At 32.9% G+C, this 23,746-nt stretch overlaps 1 protein-coding gene across 7 annotated transcripts in view; it reads right to left on the bottom strand.

The window, feature by feature from the left end:
* Window positions 1–14,110: 14,110 nt before the first annotated feature.
* Window positions 14,111–23,746, bottom strand: part of LOC145688308 (excitatory amino acid transporter 3-like) — an 885,785-nt gene continuing 876,149 nt past the window's right edge. For all 7 annotated transcript variants that reach the window (XM_081762339.1, XM_081762343.1, XM_081762345.1 and 4 more), the window contains 2 exons: window positions 20,368–20,502; window positions 14,111–17,802 (listed from right to left, as the gene is read on the bottom strand). In XM_081762339.1, the coding sequence (XP_081618465.1) occupies window positions 17,613–17,802; window positions 20,368–20,502 (325 nt within the window). In that variant the 3' untranslated portion in view covers window positions 14,111–17,612. The remainder of the gene's footprint in view (window positions 17,803–20,367; window positions 20,503–23,746) is intronic.

Raw genomic sequence — 23,746 nt, 5'->3', positions numbered from 1 at the left:
GTTGGGAAGGTCGTACTATGCATTGGGTAGAAGTCAAACTCGGTCGTAAGCTAAATTGGTTAGTGTGTGCTCTTCACACCAGCGGGTTACCTTTGTGACACTTAATCACAACATTGGATGGTATAATTTTGTCTAACAATCAGCGGAAAGGTACTATTGGAGATATGTTAGACGCAGTTACTAGACTTGAAATTGATCCTTCATAGCAAAAACTCCCAATTTGAGAGCGAGTGAGTGAAAATATCGTAAAAGATTTATCTACAGATCAAACATACGGATATCAGATTACACAAGGCATTCTCACTGGAAAACCTCCATGGGATCTGACGCTTCTTGAAATTGGTCCAGTCATTAGTTCAAGATGGTTGACTACAAAAAATAGACTGCGTCGTTTGTGGTATTTTAAACATGAACTTAACGTTAAATATCTCATAAATCTTAGGTGGATAGTGAAATACATTGTTAGTGTCTATTACCCTGCTGGTTCAACATCAAAGTCAAGCATTGCTGGGAAAAAGGGCCACGCCACATCTTGTTTCAACTGTAGTGACTTAATATACAGAAGATTGTTGTGGATGCTGTACGTCAAAAGATACTTAACTTGAGAAGTGAGGTAATACAAGGAAATCTCTCTGTACGTCCGAGGAAAACATCTGCTATCGACCCCAATGCCTCGTTCGTGCTAGAGATGATCGGCTGGTATAAAGGTGTTTATGAACCTCCCTTGACATGCAAACTTTCAACAGTAGTAGTAAAGACATTTGTAGACGTTCCGATAAAAGTACCATAGTGGCCAAATCACGCTCAATCTTATAGAAAGGTGTATGGAACAAGTCACAGAGGCAGCAGCAAAAGTGTATATGCATGAGAAACGTGAGGAGTACATGATAGTTTAAGAAGCAATGCCACAAATGATGTCCGAAAATGAATCAAAACAGGACAAAATGAAACTTGTTTTGTGAATAGCTTGTGCGTTAATAGTATTTCTTACTTGTTGCCGTTTCTTGAACACATTTCTATTAAGTAAAACAAGGACAGGTTTATCATATAATGTAACACAAATGTAGCATATATATAGGAATACTGCTAGTAAGTAAGAAGTATATGAACTGTATGATGCAGCAGTTACAAAATAATTCATTATAATGAAAATTAGTAGTTTGTCAATGTGGTTGAGTAAGGTATTTTTAAGATCAATGAAAAATGTGTTTCTCCAGATTTGTAACAGAAGCTATACACTTCAAACATGTAGAATGTTACATGTTTTTACTAAAACAATTATAAAGTATAATAGTACGTAATCAAAGTAATGCTTTCTGTTCTTAGTAACTGCAATGCAATAATACAAAGTCTAAATATAGTATTTTAATACGTACGTCTATGTATGCAGAAATTTTATTGAGTGTTTTCTCAAAGTATTGGTTATATACACTTTCTTACTGTACCTCTAGCTTCATTAATATGTTCGGTGATTAATGAAATGTATCATACAGAAAAATGACTTATTTTATAGCATTGCACAGCATTTTCAAAAGTATTTCAGTATGAAATTCCGAAAACTGTTCTTGTGCTATATTCAAATCTTGATTTACCTAGCTACAATTTATTTAATCACAAAAAGTACGGATTTGAATTTCTCATACCTAAAAACATACTTTTAAGACCCCTCATCATGAAAAAGTGCAAAAAGTATATTTCACCCTCAAAAATGACACGCCCTAATACCCCATTATATGCTAAAGACGCTGTGTAAATGTTGCGTTCATTTAAGGTTTTGTTCAAGCATGTATATTATTACAAAATTAACAACTATACGAGTACTCTAGAAAAACTTCAATCGTATGCAAAACAAGCTAATAAATATTTAAATAAAAATAAAATAAATTTCTTTAATAGTACATGAGAAAAAAAATACAATGCGTTTTCATTTGTAACGTAAAAGGTTAAAAACTTGAACATAGTGAAAGTAATTTTCATTTATTCACGATCTAATTGGAATATAGATACAATCATTAACATAAGTATCTGAAACCCTAAACGCTATAGTTCAATTAGTTGAGAACCATGTTAATGTTTGGTATCAAACGCCGGTACTAATATGCAACCCTTCCCCCCTCACACACACACACACACACACAAAGTTAGAAACTCTGAAGCGGTTGACTTTTTGCTGTAGTGAGTCCACGAACCATTTTTTCACTTTATGATGAATCTCTATATATTTGAGCGTGTTCTCCAATGAACACCATATATCAATGGCAACTAGTTGTGTAGATCACATATTATTTCATTACATACTGCATGTGAGAAGGAAAAGCACTGAAATATACATGAGTTAGAAAATGGATGAAATAAACTAAAAATACCAAATTTAGAACAATTGAAGGAAATAAGTTTGTAAACCTTTGTCTCTATTTATTGTCCTACTACAATTCTTCTCCATTCTCATCATTCCATCTTCTGCTTTCATCTCCACACGAGATCGGATTGAAACGTCTTATGAAGTTCGGCTTAGGCGTGAATTGATCCCAAGTCTCCCTTGGTGGAAGTTCAATGTGGTAACCACTGATTTACACCAATCAGTGACTTGATTACCACAGAAATTGTTAGCTAGTTAAAAACATTTAAGACTAAACGAGATCCAAAACCATTATGAAGAGACGTTCTTTAGATGAGTGACTCGCCGAGTTACTCATCAGTTCATTTTTCAACACACAAAGAGGTTACATAGACTCTCCGTAATGAAAGCCATGTCTCGAAATGTTCCGCAAGTTAAGGCTGCCTCACTGGTTTTAAGGTTAGTTTTGCAGCCTACATTCTAGTTTTGAAAAGAGCAAATATGGCAAACGATATTTTTAATTCCTTGAATTGTTTCAAGATGTGCAGGGATATTGGTTAGGTTTCGAAATATTTTAAAGTAAAATACAGAACACAAACGTATGCCTTCCTTAACTAATACTTTAAAAACTTGTGGTGTAATAGTAACGCACCAGTTTTGAATGCCGTCGTGACGATTATTTTTCATCAAATTTTATTGGAATTCGATTATTGCTTTATTACTATTATTAACAATAATTCATGCTATGTTCTATTTCAAAATAAATAATGATATAGTGTATTTTTGTGGAGATTCACAATAATTCATCAAATTTTAAAATAAATTTACCTCACCCTTTATTCTTGAAATGATTTCGTAACACAATTATGGGCAAAATTTTTAGAAAAAAAAAAACTAGCGACATTATTAACATCCGGGATGCAGGCAACTATAGGCCCTACCTATTACCGTAACAGTTTACTATTACGAATTAACATGAGGCATTCTATTTTATAAATAGGATAGTAAAGATAACATAATGATGTAGTTTCCCTAATCTCATAACCCTCTTCCAGGGACGTTACATTATTTTCGTATATCAAAAGACTGTCACAAGTAAGAGGGTTCCATGTTCGAAGGTTAGCGTGTATACATATATGTATGTAAGGTGAATCTATGTCAGTTTGCTACTTCCTTCCATGGGATGGAAGATAATGATTATTGTAAACGGGGCCTACAGCTTCAGCTTAACACGCGATCCGAATCATTTGTGTTTCTTTCGGGGATCGAACTCGGGATCTCGTGATTAAACGGTGACAAACGTATCTACTCAACCATAAGGGATACCTACATGACTAAAACTGAAGGCAAATACGAATGAAACTAGTATTTTAAAATTTTCATTGAAGATTTTGTTACCTACAAATATGTTGCAATAAATTTAAAAAAGGCTTACATAAGATTGAATTTTGTTTACCAGAAGGCATATATTTTCCAATTTCATCAATCATGTATGTTTACCAGAAAGCTGATGTTTTTTAGTAACAAGTGTATGAATATTAAGGATGAGATTTTTTTTTTCTGATGACCAACTTTTAACACAGAAGACAAATGTTCATTAGTAACCTTTGATCTATCGGATGTTTTATTTGCCTCTATAATGAAAAAAAAAAAAAACGAATTTACAAGCATATGCACTTCCGAATATCACTAAGATTCTAGCAGCAAATTGGATCATTTTGAGATACTCTTTAGCAGATACGAGTAAAACATTGAAACTTCTACTTTGCTATATTTTTCTTTCAACTGTGAATTACATTATATCTCAGCAAGTTCCATTTGAAAATCTGAGCTTGCTTTCTCAACATTGAGAAAAAAAAATGAGCAGTGAACAATAAAAACTGTTCTTCACACACTTTGAAAATAGATTTGAAGACTTCAAAGTCTGGAATACTTTTCCTTTGTAGGGGTAATGACTGAGATTACAGGAAGAGATTGACAGTTGGTTAATCTTTAATTTTAAAAGCTTTAATACAGTCACACATCGAGGTTACAATCTGATCCTTGGCTTGAAGTTTTAAATTCAACGCACTTAGATGGTGCCTCATGTCTTGGAGCCATTTAATAACTAGAAATTTGTTCGACAACTATCCCTGCATTTTCCAAATATTTTTATTTTTTCACAGAGCTGCCAAAATCAGAGTGGAAAGAAAGCCAGCAAACTTCTGCGTACTAAGACAAACTTTGAAACACTTTCTATGTCCAACAGAAATTAAGAAAATTGACGTTGAAAAAGATAATGAAAGTTATGCAAATTAATGTTAGGATAATTGCTGGTCTGTTTATTTCGGAGTTTAGCTACAAAGCCGAAGTGATTTCCTTCCATTGCTGGGGCTTCATCTGCAGCGAAATTAACTTCTCTATATCGAAAAATTATACCTCTGCAAAATGACCTCCACTCCTTTGAAAATATCTTTCCCAGTAATGTGTCGCGGAGCGGAAAATGTTAAAGTAAACTCCTCAATGACATTGAAATCACAATCTCACCCTAGAATAAACACTGCCAGTTGTGCGACACCACTAACATCCACACTTTCATCAATTGCTAGCGAGTGAAACTAAATTTTCAGTTTTGTCTTTCAACTGTTCATCGATATCAACTCCTAAATTGATAATCCTTTCTGCTACTATGTTTCTCGATAAAAAAATATTCCTGAATGAGTTAACGTTATCAGTGCAAAAAATTTCAGCCGTTTTCACTATGCAGTTCTTTATAACTTTTGGAAAACACGTTGAAATTTTGAACGAAAGTTCTTCAGCTAGCTTTTAATGCTGCCTCATTGTTCTTAAGTACTGCAGTGAATATATTTTGCTATTTTTTAAAGAGTCAACTTAAAGTTACTTAATTTATCTTCTGTTATTTTTTTCTTGTAATTGAACGTACTTGGCACAATGCATTTCATATCGATATTATATTATTGCCTTATTTTATTCTCCATTAATACATTAATATTTTGACCACAAATTGAAACACAGCATTTTCGCACCCACTTCACAACAAAAACATGAAAACTCTCATTTTACTTGAAAAAGGCTATGATCCTCTTCTGTTCTTTTTTCCTTACCCCTACATGGCTGTGAAAGCGATATGTTAGGTAAAGATTACCACAAATTGAAGTAAAATCTATTCCTAAAATGTATTATAAACCTCTGTACGCTTCGGCAGCGGAAAGTTGTAAATGTTGCGTAAATATATGGAGACAACAATTAATGATAGTGGTGGCAGCTTAACTTCTGTTGTTAATTTTCTCACTCCCACCTCTTGATCCAACTTGATGAGGGAAAGATGAATAATTCATTAGAGTTGTAAATAGCGCAGGAAGCTAGTTGTTCGGATCTTCGGGGGAAGCACTCACGAAAACGAAACAAGTTTACATGTTTTAAATAGGATCTGCCAACAGCTCACTTTCATATGCTTTCTGACTGGACCCAGGCCGCTAACTTTAAGGATTATTTACAAATAAAATTGTGGAGATCAATTTGTAATCCTCAGCAACAACAGAAAAAAAAATATACGATAACCCTTCCAAAGCTATTTAGAACTCTCAGGCCAACAAAAGAATGTCAATCCGGACAAGGTAAGGCAAGTCCGGAGCTATTTAAACAATGAGTAACAAAGTGTGACATTACAAGTTTAAATTTTTCTATATTTTATTTTCTTAAACGTGAGATATACAGTACAACATAAGTGCACTGCATTCAGGGGTGGTGTGGGCGGCATGCGACCCACAAGTTTGACGTGCCTGCCCTATTACATTTTTTCTTTCTTAAAAAACATAATATAATTATTTTATCCTTCTTGTCCTTCCAGCTGGTCGAGTTCCTAACACGTGCACTTTTACTGCACAGACTCCGGGGTTCGATTCTCGGTGCGAAGGCATTGAAATTTGAACAATTACGGGATTTCCCATAGCCAAATTCTACCTTACGCTGTAGAGCCACATCTCAAATATAGCCTTGAGACTGAAAAGGGACGCTATTAGTCCAACCAACCAAAAATACTTTCATCCTTCTTATCAGTATATTTAAAACTAACTTGCATGTGGTTATCAATGTAACATACTACTACTAAACAGCAGATTAACATTCATTTGTTGTTCTTGTATATAATTTGTAAGCACTTTCAACTAGGTTTCATCTCTCATCTCGCAACTACTAATTTACGTAATTGTAGTGAAAGAAAATTACAAGAATATAATAAATCATATATAGAGAGAAAAATGGGCCTGCGCAATTTTAATGGGTGACGCAAATGTTTTTGTAGGTACGGGGCAGGAAAACATTAAATAAATATGGTAATGAAATAAAAGAAAGGAGCGAAGTTGAACTTCTCCCGATGGAATTCTCTGTTAAACCTTCTTGTCTATTTAGCAAGCCACATTGTTCAGTTGGATATAACTTTTACCAGTACAAGATTGTGATGTGAGAAATTTGCTTCAGAGAGAATGTTTAAACTGTTTCAAAAAGTATTGTATTTTATTATATAATACATTTTGAATCTCTCTTAATCAAATGAAGACTTCGAGAGGTAGCCTTTTAACTAGACGTATTTCTTATAAAGATAGGTAAATTAAAACAAGATTTATTTGAAACTTCGAAGAAAATAAATTGAAAAGAAATAAGACGAAGGAATTTGCTGATGGTGGAAGTATTTCGAACTTGATAGGAACTGATAACGGTATGACATCGTTAAAAAGGAACAGACGAAAAGCCTAAGTTGCAGAAGAATTGTTAAGGACAAGAGTAAGTTTCTCTACTGCACGAGAAATTAGTTTCTCATTGATTAAACTTGTTTCGCAAAAATTTTACGATGTGCAAACACCAAATTTTAATGGCCCATAGCTCGGAAAATTTTGTATACCACGCTGTTTCACACGCTTGTATAGAAGGTCAAAACCTACCATCATACCAAATTATAATCCATATTGGTTGAGTTTGATTGAACTCGTATGGTATATAATGGCTTTGACTTTTCAGAAAAAAAAATAAGGACGAAAACAAGGGAGAGAATAGTGTAGAAACAAAGATCTACTGAATAAGAAGAAACGACTGATTAGAAATTTGAACTGTGAACTAAGAAGAGAAACCAGCAAAGCAGAGAAACCTACAAGAAGCGTCAAAGTGAGAAGATCAAGTAGAGAGGGTACGGAAATTTAAATAAGTGTACAGGAAAGGTTTAAAAAATGAAATGAAATCTTTGAGTTTTACGTCCCACGGTTATACCGGTTAGGCTAAAGGAGACGGTGATGATGAGAGATGAGTGAAATGGTGGAATGAAGAAAGTGGGAGAAAACGGGAGAACCCGGAGAAAACCCACGAGCACGGTGTTTGTCCACCACAAAGTTCACTTGGCGGGGGCTGGGATCGAACCCGGGACCCCAAGCACCAGAGGTGAACGCTCTACCACTGAGCCACCGCGCCCCCCCTAGGAAAGGTTTAATGGAAATACAAAGATAACAGGAACTCCCTCGTCGTAATATATTCAGCGTGCGTGCCTTCGATACGGGAGACCTCTGTTAGATTCGGTGGAAGATCATGTAGTTCGGATCCATGTTAAGCTGTAGACCTGCCTCTCGTACAGCCTCGCTGCTGAGAGGGACGATAAACTCCAAACCAACCAACCAACAAAGAAGAAGTGTGTAGTGTTTATTTAGACATGTTTTCGTCAAAAGCCCCCCCCCCCTTTTTTTTTCATATACGAAGACTTTCAACAACGTAAACTGGGTAATTTTGGTTGAAGTACTTTTGTTGAAGAATTTTGAGTTAGTACAGTAATATCAAAAACTCAGAAGAAACTTAAATATGAGTCAACGCTAAAAGACAAGCAAGAAATGAAATCTTTCAGTTTTACGTTTCACGTTTCTGCCCTTTGGATGATTAAAGCAAGTTAATAATTATGGAAAAATTGGTGGAATGAGAAAGTGGGAGAAAACAGGAATATTCGAGAAATCCCATGGACACGATTTGTCCAGCACAAACTTACTTGGGCGGGAATTGAACAAGCGTTCTACCACTGAGCCAACGTGCCCCCTAAAGACAAAAAAGAATAGCAGAGAATAGTGGAATTGAGATAGGTATTGGACAAATATACTGAATCTGATACAAGAATAATGAAGAATGGTGTGGTAGAAAGAAATATGAGGCAGAATTCTTTGTCAGAAGGGAAAAAATATAAGAAGTGACTAGTTTTCGGTATCTAGGCATTATTATTATTATTATTGTTATTATTATTATTGAAGATCTAAAATGTGAACACGAAATAGAAAACAATATCATGTAAAAGAAGAAAAAAAAATATTAGAATTCTTTGAATCTTTTCATATTAATTTGATTTGGGTTTAGCGTTCCTTTCAGCAGTGAGGCTATATGAGACTCACACCTACAGCTTAACGTGGGATCAGAATCACATGAGCTCTCACCGGGAATCGAACTCCAGTCTCCCACATTTTTTTATCTTAAGAACAATGGAGTCGTACTTATGTGTAACGAAAAACCGAAGAGGGCATAGGAAACTTAATTCGAAACAATTTTAACAAGATTAGGCTATAGCTAGTAAATAAATTGTACTCGGAGGGATGTGATGGAAGGAAAGGAGAGAAAGACCAATTTGTGTGTAGTATTAAAGTGGATAGTTTCTAAGGCGAACAAATAAAACACAGTTCTGACCAGAGCAGAATGAAATATATTAAAAACTATACTTACAATGTGTTACAGTTTCAAGGACCTAACGTCCTTAACTCTGAGTGTTGGTGTCTGATGAATAGGACGTTAGGTCCTTGAAACTGTAACACATTGTAAGTATAGTTTTTAATATATTTCATTCTGCTCTGGTCAGAACAGTGTTTTATTTGTTAAGCTACTTATCCAGAGCTATGGAGTTTGTTCATTCTAAGGCGAAGAAATGGCGTAAGAATCGTAGTGGATTAACTTCTATAACAAATTTGTCGTAATAGTGCTGGCAGACAATTATAATGAATTTTATTAGAAAAATAAAAATTGGAACCAGACAATTCTTAATTCAAATACCCCTCTCCCCGCAACTGCATCACGGTTTGACAAAAAAAAAAAAAAAAAAGTTATACTTATCATCGTATGCTCTTACTGTCGTCCTCAATTTTTATATACCAGAGAGACCTATGGACATAAATGACAGCACAGCAAATACTCTTCAGATGACATTATGATATTTTATCTTGTTTGCGATCTCAATGTGTAGATATTTAGAACCCCCCCTTCTTTTTTATGAAAAAAAAGGGAAAGTAAATATAAAGCACGTATTGAAAGGTGCCGCTACTGAGAGTGAAGGCTGGTAACCGTTTATAATTTCGATTACAATAGAAGTGTTCAGCAGGTAAATGTTAAGTCCTTATTAAGAAAGTGTCTCCACTTAAACCAAAATTTCAAAGTAATTAGACCTACATGACAACAGAGGCTAATTTCAGAAGAAGATTGTGAAAATGTTTACTTTGTTGAAATATACATTGTTTCGCGTTTTACGTACTGTTGTAACTCACTATATTTATTCTACTTACTTGTTTATACAATTCCTGAACACCATTTGCACTTCGAAAATTTCGACTCTTCTCTGGGGTCTTGCTCACACAGGATAGAAAGAGAACAATAATAATAATAATAAAAAAAAAAAAATCAAGGAAAAATAAAAGGAATACACTTAGAAGGGTAGAGCAGTGCAGGAGCAAACCTTGTCAAAAATATGATCACACATGAAATTATGGACATGTGGATTGCATTATGGCAGGATTAATTTGCACATTCTTTTGTTCTTTGGTGGAAGGTTACCAACTCATGTTACTATTTTTATTATCATGCCAATGCTGTGCATATTTTGTAATTATTGCTTCTTATTCATCACTTAAACCATTCTCTAACTAAATTAAAGTTCGTTATTATTATTATTATCATTATTATTATTATGAATAAACATTTTGAAACACTAGTCTTTCTACTTCATTTCTAGCCTCTAATAAAATTTTTGAATCTTCTATTCTGTGTTGAGCTTGTTTTAAATGTTCCGACAGTTCAACATTAGCATCCCTAACGTGTTCCTTAACACTCACCTTGAGGTTTCTTTTAGTCTTGCCTATGTAACTCTCGTAGCAACTGCATTTTGTTGCATAGATACCCAATTCCTTATTGAGATCAAATTAGATCTAATTGAGATCAGATTAAATTAGGCGATGTTCTTCTCTCAAGTTTTGGGGCATTTAAAAGCAGTACGGAAACTATGCTATGTAAAAATTATATTCAATGTTATTGTCAATCTAGGAAATATCGGTAATTTCCATTTATTTGCTTCATTGATTTCGGTCTCAGGTCTATCGAAACGTGAGTTCCTCTTAATCTGATTTTACCAATTTATTAATAGTAGAACTTAAGATACAATGTAGATGGACAAGAATATTTATGGGTTATTAATAAAATTAGTATAATTAGGTTATGAGAAACTCACGTTTCGATGCACCTGATACCGAAATTAATGAACCAAATGGGTGGGACTACTTATTTTTACCAGATTAATAACAGCATTGAATATAATTTTTAAATAGCATGGTTTCCGTACTACTTTGAAATCTTCCAAAACTTTAAAGACGAACATCACCCACTTTAAATGTTATTACACAGAGCCCAATGAGAAATCTGGTATCTAGGAAATAAATGCTATTTCCACGAGAAAGTCTAAGTTTTACGTCCCACGGTTATACCGTCTAGGCTAAAGTAGATGATGATGATGATGAGCAATGAATGAAATGGTGGAATAAGGAAAGTGGGATGAAACGGGAAAACCCCGAGGAAACCCACGCACACGGTGTTTGTCCACCACAAAGCTCACTTGGCTCGAGCTGGGATCGAAGCAGTTGCCAGGAGAGTTACATAGACAAGACTAGGAAAGACTCAACATGTGTGTTAAGGAACATGTTAGAGATCATAAAGCGGAAATTCCAGTGTCAAGTCTGTCGAAACATTAAAAATAAACTCAATACAGGATAGAAGATTCAAAAATTTTATAGCGGCTAAGATGAAGTAGGACTCATGCCCGAAAATTTGTTTACTAATTTAATAATAATAATAATAATAATAATAATAATAATAATAATAATAATAATAATAATAATAATAATAATAATAATAATAATAATAATAATAATAATATAGAAGAAAAAATAGGCAAAGGATAGTTAAGTGATGAATGGGAAGCAACGATTACAAAATTTGCACAGCATTGGTATACTAGTAAAAACACCAACATGAATTGGCAACCTTCTATCAAAGAGCAAAAGAAAGCAATTAATCCTGCCACAATGCAACCCACGTCTCCATCATTTGATGTGTGGCCTATACTTTTGACAAGGTGTGCTCCAGCACTGCTCTATCCTCGTAAGTTTATTCCTTCCCCCCCTGATGTTTTTATTCTCTTGTCTCCTACTTTTATCCTCCGTGATCAAGACGCGAGGGGAGAGTCGAAAGCTCGAAAGTGCAGGTGGTATTCAGGAATTGTTTAAAGCTGTAAATGTAATAATTATTAGAATTCCTGAACTTGTCATTAGAATGTCTCAAGTAACTGCATTTACTTGTTCATTTCTTATTTTTACATATTTATGAGCATTACCGGCACCTATGGCCTTAAGCCTGTCACGTATGAGGGATGACGTCCCTCAGCTAGCACACTATCCGGGAAAGAGGAAAGGAACGAGGCGGCCTGAGACCTCTAAGTTAGGTACCACCTCGGCATTTGCGTGAGGTTTATGAGGAAAACCCAGGAAAAACCTCACTCAGGATGGTTGACCTGAAAAAGCTATTATATCTTTGACTTTTTTCACCTAGTGATCTCACCAGGAATCGAAGCCGAGACCGTTCGCACCAAAAGTAATAGCGATAGAAACTACGCAACGCAGGACCACTACATTTACTTGTTGTTAGAAGATGAAACATCTATTTGCATCTAACCGTACTGAATAGCAATGACAAAATCCATATACATTTTAAATAATAATAATAAGTTTCGTTTCACACTGTGAAACTATAGAATACTTCCGAACTATAGGAATTCAATACTCAAACTTGAAGTAGTATGTCTGTAACTGCTGGCTGCAATAGATAAATAAGATAAAAGATAGAACCTGTTTCTCGGACGCTGTATCCATATCAGAAAGCCATTATTCGTTATGCTTTACTGTTTTTGTCATGTAGCAATAAAGGTTGAAACCAGAAATCGTTAATTTGAACCAATTGTGGATTGTACAGATAAGGTAGAGATAGAACCTACTCTTGGGAAGCTGAATAAATTGCGAAGAAACTGCATTTCAATATATATCTTACCGTTTTGCTTTACGGTAATTAATATTGAAACTGCAGGTAGTAGTATTAAATTTCAACCACTTTCGTTTTGGTAAAGTGCTGTGGGTTGTGACTGTATATTCTCTCGAGACCCTGAATCGACTGCAGAGAAGCTTTTGTCACTATATACTTTCATTTTCGTTCTATGGCGGTAAATGTTGAAACTGGAAATGGCTAATTTGAACCACTTCTGGTTTGAGTAGAAAGTTAATGAAGATGAACTCTATTCTTGGGACAATGAATCGAGTGCAAGAAATCGCCTTTTGATCTTTCTTACCTATTTTACTCTGACGCCTGTCGACAGACAGACGGAGGGAAGGACAAAGTAATTCTATAAGACTTCCGACACTTACGCATTGCATAGTTTAGGAGTCTAATAAGGAAGAAAAATATCTAGCTGAAACTCTTTCAAAATTCTCTTGTAGATATGACTCCTCACGGCGTTGCTGAAAGTTCTAAAAGAAAATGAGCGTAATAAATTTTGAATGTATTCTAACAGAATGAAATCGATTTCTATGATACTCTCTAAACAGAAGAAAGGATTAATGCATGCAAATGATTTACTTTTGAGTTGCTTAAAGAGAGAAACCATCGTTATCGCCGGTATTTCAGGCACAGTTGAAGTATTGAGTTGAAGTATTGAAATGCTTAAGAAATCCTTTATCACAAATAAATATGAGAATAAAGTGTTTACATTAGATAAAGTTGTAATTGATAATTTTAGAAAACCTGTAGTCATTTTTACGTCAGATCAATTTGAAAATATTGTTATGATGAAATCACCAAATATTAGATGTGTATTCTTTTGAAGCGCACTAGAGATAACTTTTTTTTTAAAATTAATGATCAATAATTGAGTTTCAGAATCTTTATTCTCCTATGTATTTACATCATAAGTTGCCATTAGAAAAGTAAAACTCATTAGAAAAGTAAAATGTGATTGTTTAGCATGTAGTACGCACATACAATAGCTTATTCAATCGTTGTATGACCTAAAGGTTCATCGCTGCTAGAAAGTTCTGCCAATTGAATGTTTTCACATTTACCGAACTTATCCAATCCACTTTTCTAGATTGTGTTGTTTGTTTTCTCTTCTTTTTTTCTTCCTTTTCTCTCTCTCTCTCTCTCTCTCTCTCTCTCTCTCTCCCCCTCTCCCTCTCTCTCTCTCTCTCTCCTACAATAGTTTTCCCAAGACTTACTGGTTTCAAATGTTGTCTGCCTATATATTTCTCTCCACACAAATTGTTAATCCATACACTTCAGTAAGTTTTTTTTTTTTTTTTTTTTTTTTTTTTTTTTTTTTTTTTTAAGGAGAACGTAAAGAGAGAGAAATTATCTAAGAACTTTGATGTTACTGGAAAAGAAAAACTTACTTGAAGAAACTTACTTTATTGCTGAAAATGTTACTAAAACAATTTATCATGTCACAAATACAAAGAAAAATATTTTGTTAAATTTCGTTGCGATAACTAGTTGAAAAATAATTTTGTGAAAAGAAAAGAAAATTATTTTCAAATCAAACTGAATGTTAATTTTCTATAAAATTTACTATGGAATTCTCATGCATAACTGAGAATTTAATCATTAGGAGAAAATGTTTCAGCATTTTTATATTAAGTCATGGTTTAAATTTATGTATTAACTCCAAACGTTATATACTAATCTATAATTTACATTTTTTGAATAATATTTAAACATTATTCAGTGTTAGTGAATTTAAGAAGTTATACTTCTTTGCTCAATAACAATAATAATAATAACAGATAAAAAACATTAGTGTATTTGTCATTTTGTATTGTGTTAGTTTATTTTTATTTTATTTTTTTTAATTATACTAAATTGCACTGCCTTTAATGTTAACTATGTTAATTGGGACCTCGACTCATTCGAACAAATAACTAAATAAATAATGAAAAAAAAAAATCTACACTATGTTTATGCAAAATATTAATAATTCAATTTTAGTATATTTTTTAAAAAGTTGGTGAATTAAAATTTGTGGGAATTCAGAACTATTCAAAGAGCGACATATATTTATATCTGGAATTAAATGTTACCTAGTATCGAAGTTGGAACATTATTTCTTCAATGGTTAATTTCATAGTGAGAAAGTAATGCATACACCTACAATAGAGTTAGCAAGCTCTTCAAAGTAAACTGTGATTGTGATAAGTGTTCCATAATTATAAATTAAAGGGGAATTCCAGGCAATTAAAATTTACCTTTCATACAAAGATCACATAGTCAAATTGAATCAAGTCTTAAGAAAAGCATGCCACAATTTTAGGTGAAGGATAGTAGCATTAAAATCTTCGAGCTAATTTATTTATTTATTTGTTATTTGTTTAATGAGGTAGTTTTTTCTTTCCAGTTTCAAGTAATCTCAAGAGAGAATTTATATTTGCTTTCACTAGTAAAAAACAGTAGGATCATGATTTCAATGTCCTATAAACACGGAAAATCACTTATCACACCTGGAAACAATGTTACTTGTCTAAGATGTCTTACTTTAGAGATAATAATATAAAATTAAGGGACAGTAGTAGGTAACACCAATATATTGATAACAGAAGTGATTTAGTGACAGCGCTTGAGATCAGACTTTCGGTATGCATACGACTTCGAAAATGAAGATAGAAGACTGTACTAATATGTAGTTTGGATGAAGCACATTCTTCTCTCTGTTTTATTTTTAGTTTTATTAGCAAGATAGAATCGGGTGAAATTAGTCTTAACGGAATTTCTAGCAAAGACTCATGTTATTCCAAAATTGATAATTTGCCAAGACTAGCACATTACACATTTTCTACGAACAGTTCCCGAAACCTTTGTCAATCTTTACAAACGGGAAAAAAAAAAAAAAAAAAGTAACATCCAAGAAACTGTTAAACAAAGCACATTAATAAAGAAAATAATAAAACTGTATACAAGGAAGCTTTTGCTTTCATCCAAACAAAATTCTAAATTTATGGAAAAGCGAAGAAGAAAAGATAACGTGTAACGTGTTCCACGGAAAATGAAACATTTTAAAATGCAAATTGCTTTTGTTTAATTATTTAATCTGTCATACTTGCGTCTGTCGTCTTGGTAAGCTGCATTTGATTTAAGACAAATCTTATACTGAAGTCAAGAAAATCGTAGGCCCAATAATCGTATACAAACTTCAAGTATGTTCAAAAGCAGTAAATCAAATAATTACATAACTACTTATTTGTAGATATAACACCAAATTATTTTTCTATTTATCTTGGTCCATTTCTTAGAATGTAACTACCATCGTATGAAAATATTTTTATCTGTACACATTTTTAATCTAATTATACGACAGGTAATATCCGAGAAAAAAAAATTTAGTAATAAAGTTGATACTTTTTATGTTCCATATTATAAACTATTTACTTTAAAAAGATATGGATATATAAATATAGCAAATAATTATAACTTAAGAATAAAAAATTATTTTTTCTGTACAATAGTTAAATGTCTAAACAGGCAGTTTATTGAACATTAAATATTCTCCGCTCAAGATACCACGGCTATTTCAACAAATCTCTCGGGTCAAATAAATAATATTGTATAATTTTCCTACTGAATAATTTCTTTCCAGTACATAAAGTAAGTTACACTGAATTCACAATTTCGATTCTCATACATAACATATGTAACAGTTTTACTCATGCCTATCCTCTATGGGGTTTACAGTCACTGTGAAATTTTCACACAGACTGAATTTTATGAACATTAATTATTTACTTGATACAGAATATTATGTACATGTAGCTCGAAGAACATCATGCAAAAGCAATACTAACCACAGCTGAAAGAATATTGACATTCTGAGAATCAAGATTTCAACACCACACATTGTAGCATCAAAGTATTTGATAAAAATATTTAAAAATTAGCATGAAAATAAACAGAAGCAAAAAAACAATTCTCAACACAATGCCTACGTCATTAACTTTACCTCAACAACATTCAATGTTTACAACATTGTTTACCAACATTCTTTCTTATTAGAAAGCCAAAAAAATGCTTCAAAATAATACTAAAAAATTATATTAAAGATGTGCAACAATATTATACATATTTTTCATTACTTTTAGTAATTAATATTTTTTTTCCATATTACATAAATCTTTTTCTTTTAACATTAAGAGACAGCAACATAAACAATATTGTACATAACCGTACTGGCACGATGTAAAACACAAACACTTCCATTCATACACACATTCACACACATAATATGTATATATATACATATATAATTTTATCATTATATACATATATATATAATGACACAATTACGTACACAACACAGTCCCTGTTTTCTTGTATGTATTGTCACTTTGATACGTCATACGTCCTAATTATTGTCAAGAGTTGTGCCACACACATTTCATGTGATATTAAAAGTACCTACTACACAATGAAAAACTAAAAGTTTACAAAGTTACCAAGAAAAAGAAATAAGAAATTGTATTAGAAATACCTAATACTCCTGAAGTAATTAGTACCAGAATGCATTGAACAGAACATAATAAAACATTTCGTTAAAACAACACTGCATCGATGCAATTCACGAACATGGAAACACGTGTCTTTCACAAAAATAGTATCCACAGAGTTCCAGTTTCAAGTTACTTTGTTATTGAAGAGATCCATCTCTTCACCTGTTGTTAACATTGTGTACACCCCATCAGTGAAGGATTGCTACAACTGTTTTTAAAAAGGTCTACAATATTGAACCCGAACTAAGTACATATGTTGGTCTGACATTTCACAGGGCTGATCAAACGTAACTAGCAAATTTACCTTTCACTGGACAAGAGAGAACAATTTCCCCAGATTTGATATACACTTGCCCTGGGTCAGATCACATGGATGTTGTTTGCCAATTTATTTCTTCTACAGGAACAGGTCTTTCTGAGTTAAGTTTTCCGTTTAAGGAGTCCGGCTTCTCTGGTTCGTCTTGAAGTTTCTCCAATTCTTTCTTGCTGAGATGATGGACTAATCCTGCTCCGAGAGAGTCTCCCAATACATTGATAGTTGTACGGAATCTGTCCCTACAAAACAAAAATAAAATGAATGAATCGATATTGTTATTAAAATTATTATTTTCATTTTTAATAATTATTGTCTGTGGAACAGGAAATAAAAAAAAAAATGTTTATGTTAAAATTAGTTCGATTTTTTCTACATATTAACGAATGCAATTCTTAACATTTATTTTTCAGAAGGGATAAAAAACACTTGAGCCAACATACAGTCATATTCAAAAATGGTTGGCCACCTTTCTATTTTAAAAGCTAACCATAAATAGAATATTTTAATACTGTGTGTTCAAATACAAATTTGAATGGACAAAGATAGTCTCTAACCACAAGGGTGAGTGAACAGTTTTAAAATTATCATACATATGTCTTTAATTTATAATTGTTGTCAATTTCAGTAGCATCTTTATATAAGAATTATTCATGGTTCTTAATTTGTGTTATCTGCTAAGACACGGGTATATAATTTCAGGGCAAAACTTGGTTAACTTCAACAAGTCGATAATTTATAAGCAATGTGCTTTAATATAAATGTCACAGTAGCTGCCAAACAGTCCAACATACTGATTTTCCTTTTCGTTGCGTTTTTCCTTATATGATACAAAATACTATAGTTTTCATTTGTGTCTTTTATCTCAAATTAGTTTCTAGTCCGAAGCATTTCTTTCTTTCTGATTGAAACATTATTAACCAAAAGCTCTCGAGTGCATAGAACTAGAAACATAAAATGATATACATCTTATAGCCTTTTATTTTCATGAGATTAATAACAAAGTAATACGTTGCTCAAGATTAAGAGGGAATATCCAAGTTTTTGTCAAAAAGCAGTATGTTAATGGTTTTCTTACAGTTATTTGGTGAACAGAAATTAAGTCAAATGAACTAAAATAGGATAAATCTCATATCGACCCATGCTAATATGCTGACGGTCCAACTCAGTTTCCATACCATTATAATGCTATGCGTAATGTAATAAGAGAATTCATAAGAAACTAGTAAATGTTTAGATTTGCTGAAATGGAAATTGAAGGATCTTTAAACAATTTCTAACAAAGTTTCTTTAGACCGTGAACATATTTGTGTAAACAATAAATAAATAAATAAATAAATAAAAAAGGAGGCCTAACTTTGACCTAGCCCTAATTCCCGTTAAGTATATTACCTAATTGTAGTGGAGTAATGATTATGTCTTATTGGAAAGCGGATACAGTACCGTCTCCAAAATATTATACAGGACGTTTCATGACGAGTGACAGACTTCGGGAGGTGATACTATGAAGTATTCTGAGCTAAAAAGTATATATATCAGCATGTCCAGAAACACTTAGTTTGAGAGGAAAAATTGGATGACAATTACCTTCAACATGAACCAGGGGCGGATCTAGGGGGGGATCGGGGAGATCACTCCCCTTCTTATTTGATATATAAATAAAACCCATCCCAGAGTTTGGAGCTCTTAAAAGTAGCTCTAAGTAGCAGTATTACAACCCCCCCACCAGAAGTCTGTCCTGGATCCGCCCCTGACATGAACCACAAATATCTATTAGAACAGTTCTCTCTAGCTATTATAAGACAATTCAGTAGTGACCTCTGTTACATGTTTCAAAACTTGGGGATTGTTACATAGTAAGATTTGTACTTAGAGATCTGCCGACAGATTTATGTTCCGAAAAGATCTTTTGCCAGCTGTTCTAGACTAAAAGGAGGAAGAGTTAAGGCTCAGATTCCATGGTACTAATCCTTCCAATAGAGGTCACTTTATACTGGCATTCGCAGTGTTTGTTTGATATGTGTTGGAGGAATTATATTTCCGGGTTTCCAGCGTCTATGGCCATGTTACATATGAAGGGTAACGTCTCTCGGCGATCACCTACCCTGAAAATCGGGAAGAAAGAAATGGGACAAGAAAGAAGCGGCCTGAGACTATCATGTTATGTACCATCCCGGTATTTACTTGGTGTGAATGAGGTAATCTCAGGAAAACTTCACTCAACATGGCTGGCCTGAAAAAGCTTTTACACTTTTTCGACCAAGTGTCCCCACCGGGAATCGAACCGAGACCGCTCGCATCAAAGGCAAGAGCGTTAGCGACAGCTGAGAAATACATGATAAAAAGCAAACGTTCCTTTGCGTATGCAAAAAGTGTGTCAGAAAACATGGAAATGATACCTCAAACCTAGCATTTATGTCCACCCTGGCATGCCTAGTAGCGCTTCGAATGGTACCAATATTAGAAGGATTATGTGAACACTACATCCGTTGCGACTGAAATATGATATTTCAAGGAGGCTGTGTGGTTTATATATTTATTAGGGATTTCTGTACAACGTTTTCTATTCAATGTAGCTAAACAGCTTCTAGATGGAATTATCGATTGTTACGGTTATTATTACACATACACAATTATCATATTAAAGTATCATTGAATTTTCATTTCAGGCAAACAAATTGCATATATAAATATTTTAAGTTTATTTCAATGATTTTAGCAAAACAACAGAACTATCTTCACAATATTGTTATTTACGTACAACTATAACATGTTTTAATATAGCAAAAATTTGAAAAATTACTTACAACAGCCAATCCACAGCAATAATTAGTGTTACGTCATCTGCTGGCAGCCCAACTGTATCGAGAACCATCACCATTGTAACAAGTCCAGCCTGAGGTATTCCCGCAGCTCCGATACTTGCAGCTGTAGCAGTGATACTGAAATAAAAGTAGTCACTCATTATGCTCTTGAAAGTCCAAAGTCAGTCCAAAGTCAGCTGGCCCAACGCCCAAGTCAATATGAGTATAATTATTTGTTATACTCATATTGAGAGGGAAAAGGCCAAATGAGTTTGTATTCCTTATTTATTTATTTATTTATTTATTTATTTATTTCACTCATTTCTTTACTTTCAAGTGTGATATATTACACAAACATTATCCTCCCCGTGGGAAGAACGCATATTTCAGCTACCTAATAAATAAATAAATGATGCCAGCTACCAATTTAATAGCAATATTTGGTTATTACACAGATCCTGATTTTCTGTGGTTCTAAAAGGTAACTGTAGTTTACAAAACAGTGCTAAACCAATTTTGAGCTTTACACAAGATGATGTTTTTTATTCGGCCATTTAAATAATTTACAGATAAATTACTTTATGTTTTAATACTGTATTGTATTCTGACGATTATGCAATTAAATTAAGGTCTATAGTAAAACGAAAATAAAATAAAGATAAAAATCTGCAGGATGAAATAAAACAATATTAAAGCAACAAATTCTCAACAAGTGTAATTTATAGAATTTAATAAAAGAATTCACACTTGATAAGACATACAAAATGTTATGATTGATGAGAATTCTTTTGAACCAAGTCAAATAACTTTTTGTTATATACTCAATTTCTTATTTAATTTAGCACTTCAGTTTGTCGCCAATAAGGATTTGCTCGAAGAAGTAATTCACAAATTAAGCCATGTAATCGAGCATGAAATATGAAAAAGTGACAGATTAGGTCGGAAATCGAAACAGGGTCTCCATAATAACATGTGCTCTAAACGACGTTGCCAATAACAATGCAGGGGCAGTTATTTCTGAAATGCAAAGGTTATTTGAAGGAAACTCAAATGTTAACTGTGATATTGATACATCATCGCCATGACAATGGGTAGGTAACACGTGTGTGAATTAAGAAGGGGCAAACACCAATGAAACTTTGTATGAAATTTCAAAATGTATCTAAGATAAGAAAATTGAACAGAGAGAGCTACACTACTCATAGGTTACACCTAAATAGTAAAGGGAAAATCAACTATCGTTGTTAATTAGGGATATCATTCTGAGATATCTTCGCAAATAATCGAACAAAAAGCTATTCCTCTATCTTGGTTAGATCAAGGAAACTAGTTGAGTATTCTGAATCTGACGTATGCATCGATCTGATTCATAATCATCAGACTTCAATTAGAAACAATAGATTTGTAAGAGAAAAATTTCAAGATTGTAGTTCATTTATAAAAAGAAGTGAAAATAATATAAAAATAAATATGAATAATAAAATGGAAAACCGGAAGAACGTAACAATACAGAAAAATACTATAAAAAGTGAAGAAGCATCACTAAATATTCTTATTAAATATCCAAGGTATTGAAAACAAAATACCAGATCTTGAAATTATTCCTAACGAATTATCAGATGAAATAAATATATTGAAAGAAGTTATTCTTTAATAAATTTGTACAGTAGGGAAAATTTTAGACGTGGAGGTATATGTATATTAGCAAAAAATTGCTTCACTATAATCCCAGTGAAATTAAACAACTCAGGAAGGAAAATGCTTTGAATTCATAGTAACAAAGAATAAGGACAGTAGTCTAATTATGACAATATATAAAACGCCAAATAGTGATGTAAAGCGATTTTTAAAGAAAATGGATTCTTTTCTTATTGAAGTTGGTTTCCTGGGTCACAAGATTACAATACGTGGTGACATGAACTATCTAAAAAGATTCAAAGAGAAAAGATAAATTGAGTAATCTTGACCACATATGGTATGGAAGCTATGGTAAACTTTCCAAACAGAATAGCAGCTAAATCGGAGTCTGCTATTGAATAAGAACAGGAACAAATTTCTCCTGTGAAAACATAATTGTAGTATTTTCTGATCATAATGCACAATTGTCAAAGGTAAACTGTCTAAAAGAAACTCCCTTATCAGTAAACCAAGTGCGCATTACAAGGAAAACAACCACATTTAAAGCTAAATGACAATACGAAAATTAGTCTGAAATGTATAATCACAACATACTTGAAGATAAATTCAATAGTTTACTAAGACCTTAACCTTACATTACTTAGAATGTTTTTCCCGAAAGACTAAAATTATACGTAAGAATTACACCAAAACGTGGATAACACAGGGCATAAAAACTTTAGCGTAAAAGTGAAGGAACTTCACAAAGTAAGTACAACTTGAATAAATCCTTTCAAGAATATTACTTAAAATACAAAATAGTATACTGATCAACTTTGCATACAGCGAAACGAATGTACTACGAAAATAGAAACAAACTTAGCAGTAATAAAAATAAAGAACTGTGGAATATTATTAAAAAAGAAACTAACGCAATTCACTAAAACCAACGATGCTAATACTTAAAAATAACCACACTAAAATGCATCCCCCTACCAAAGTAGCAAATATTTTAAATAACTATTTCATTCAATCACTCTAAGAATTACGAAGTTCACACTTTTAAATAAATAAACCAACTTTACAAAACATAAAATTCAATAAGCATAGTTTATACCTTACATCTGTTGGTAAGAAAGACATCAAGTTTATCATTCAAACCCTTAACAATAAGAAACAATGTGAACCAGACGAAGACTACATTTTCAAATACTGTGTTGATGAATTATCCATTCCGCTTACTTATTTTATTAATCTCTAAGCACTGGCGCCTTTCCACGTAAATTAAAATTTGCAAAAGCAATACCCATACACAAGCAAAAACAGTTTTGATTTCTAGGTTACTGCATTTATTAATAATAAATCCTATTTTTTGCATAAATTTTGACAGTTTTTTTTCGGAAAAAAAAACTCAAGCATGTTGGCAACTTATAACAGTAAACCCCCACCCCACTGTCTCTCATTATACAAGCTTTTAAAAAATCTTAAAAAGCAAATAACTGATATAAGGATGGAAAAAGGGAATACAAACTGGAAATGGGGAAGTTAAAACCAAATAACTTAGTGGGTACATTTATCGAATTGCTGATTTTTTTTTTTTTTTTTCACGCTTGCATGACGAAAACTCAAAAACCTTTTAAAATTAGTTTGTGATTAATATTAACTATTATAGAGGTAGAAAAACGAAAATAAAAAACGAGAACCGATGTGAAGTAAATTTTAAAAAGTGTTAGTATTGATATCAGTTTTTGAAATAGAATATAGT

This window comes from Thermobia domestica, chromosome 6 (assembly GCF_964235325.1).
Source record: "Thermobia domestica chromosome 6, izTheDome1.hap1.1, whole genome shotgun sequence".
NCBI lineage: Eukaryota > Metazoa > Arthropoda > Insecta > Zygentoma > Lepismatidae > Thermobia > Thermobia domestica.
The sequence above is the reverse complement of the archived record's forward strand: the minus strand, read 5'-3'. Positions and strand labels throughout refer to the sequence as shown.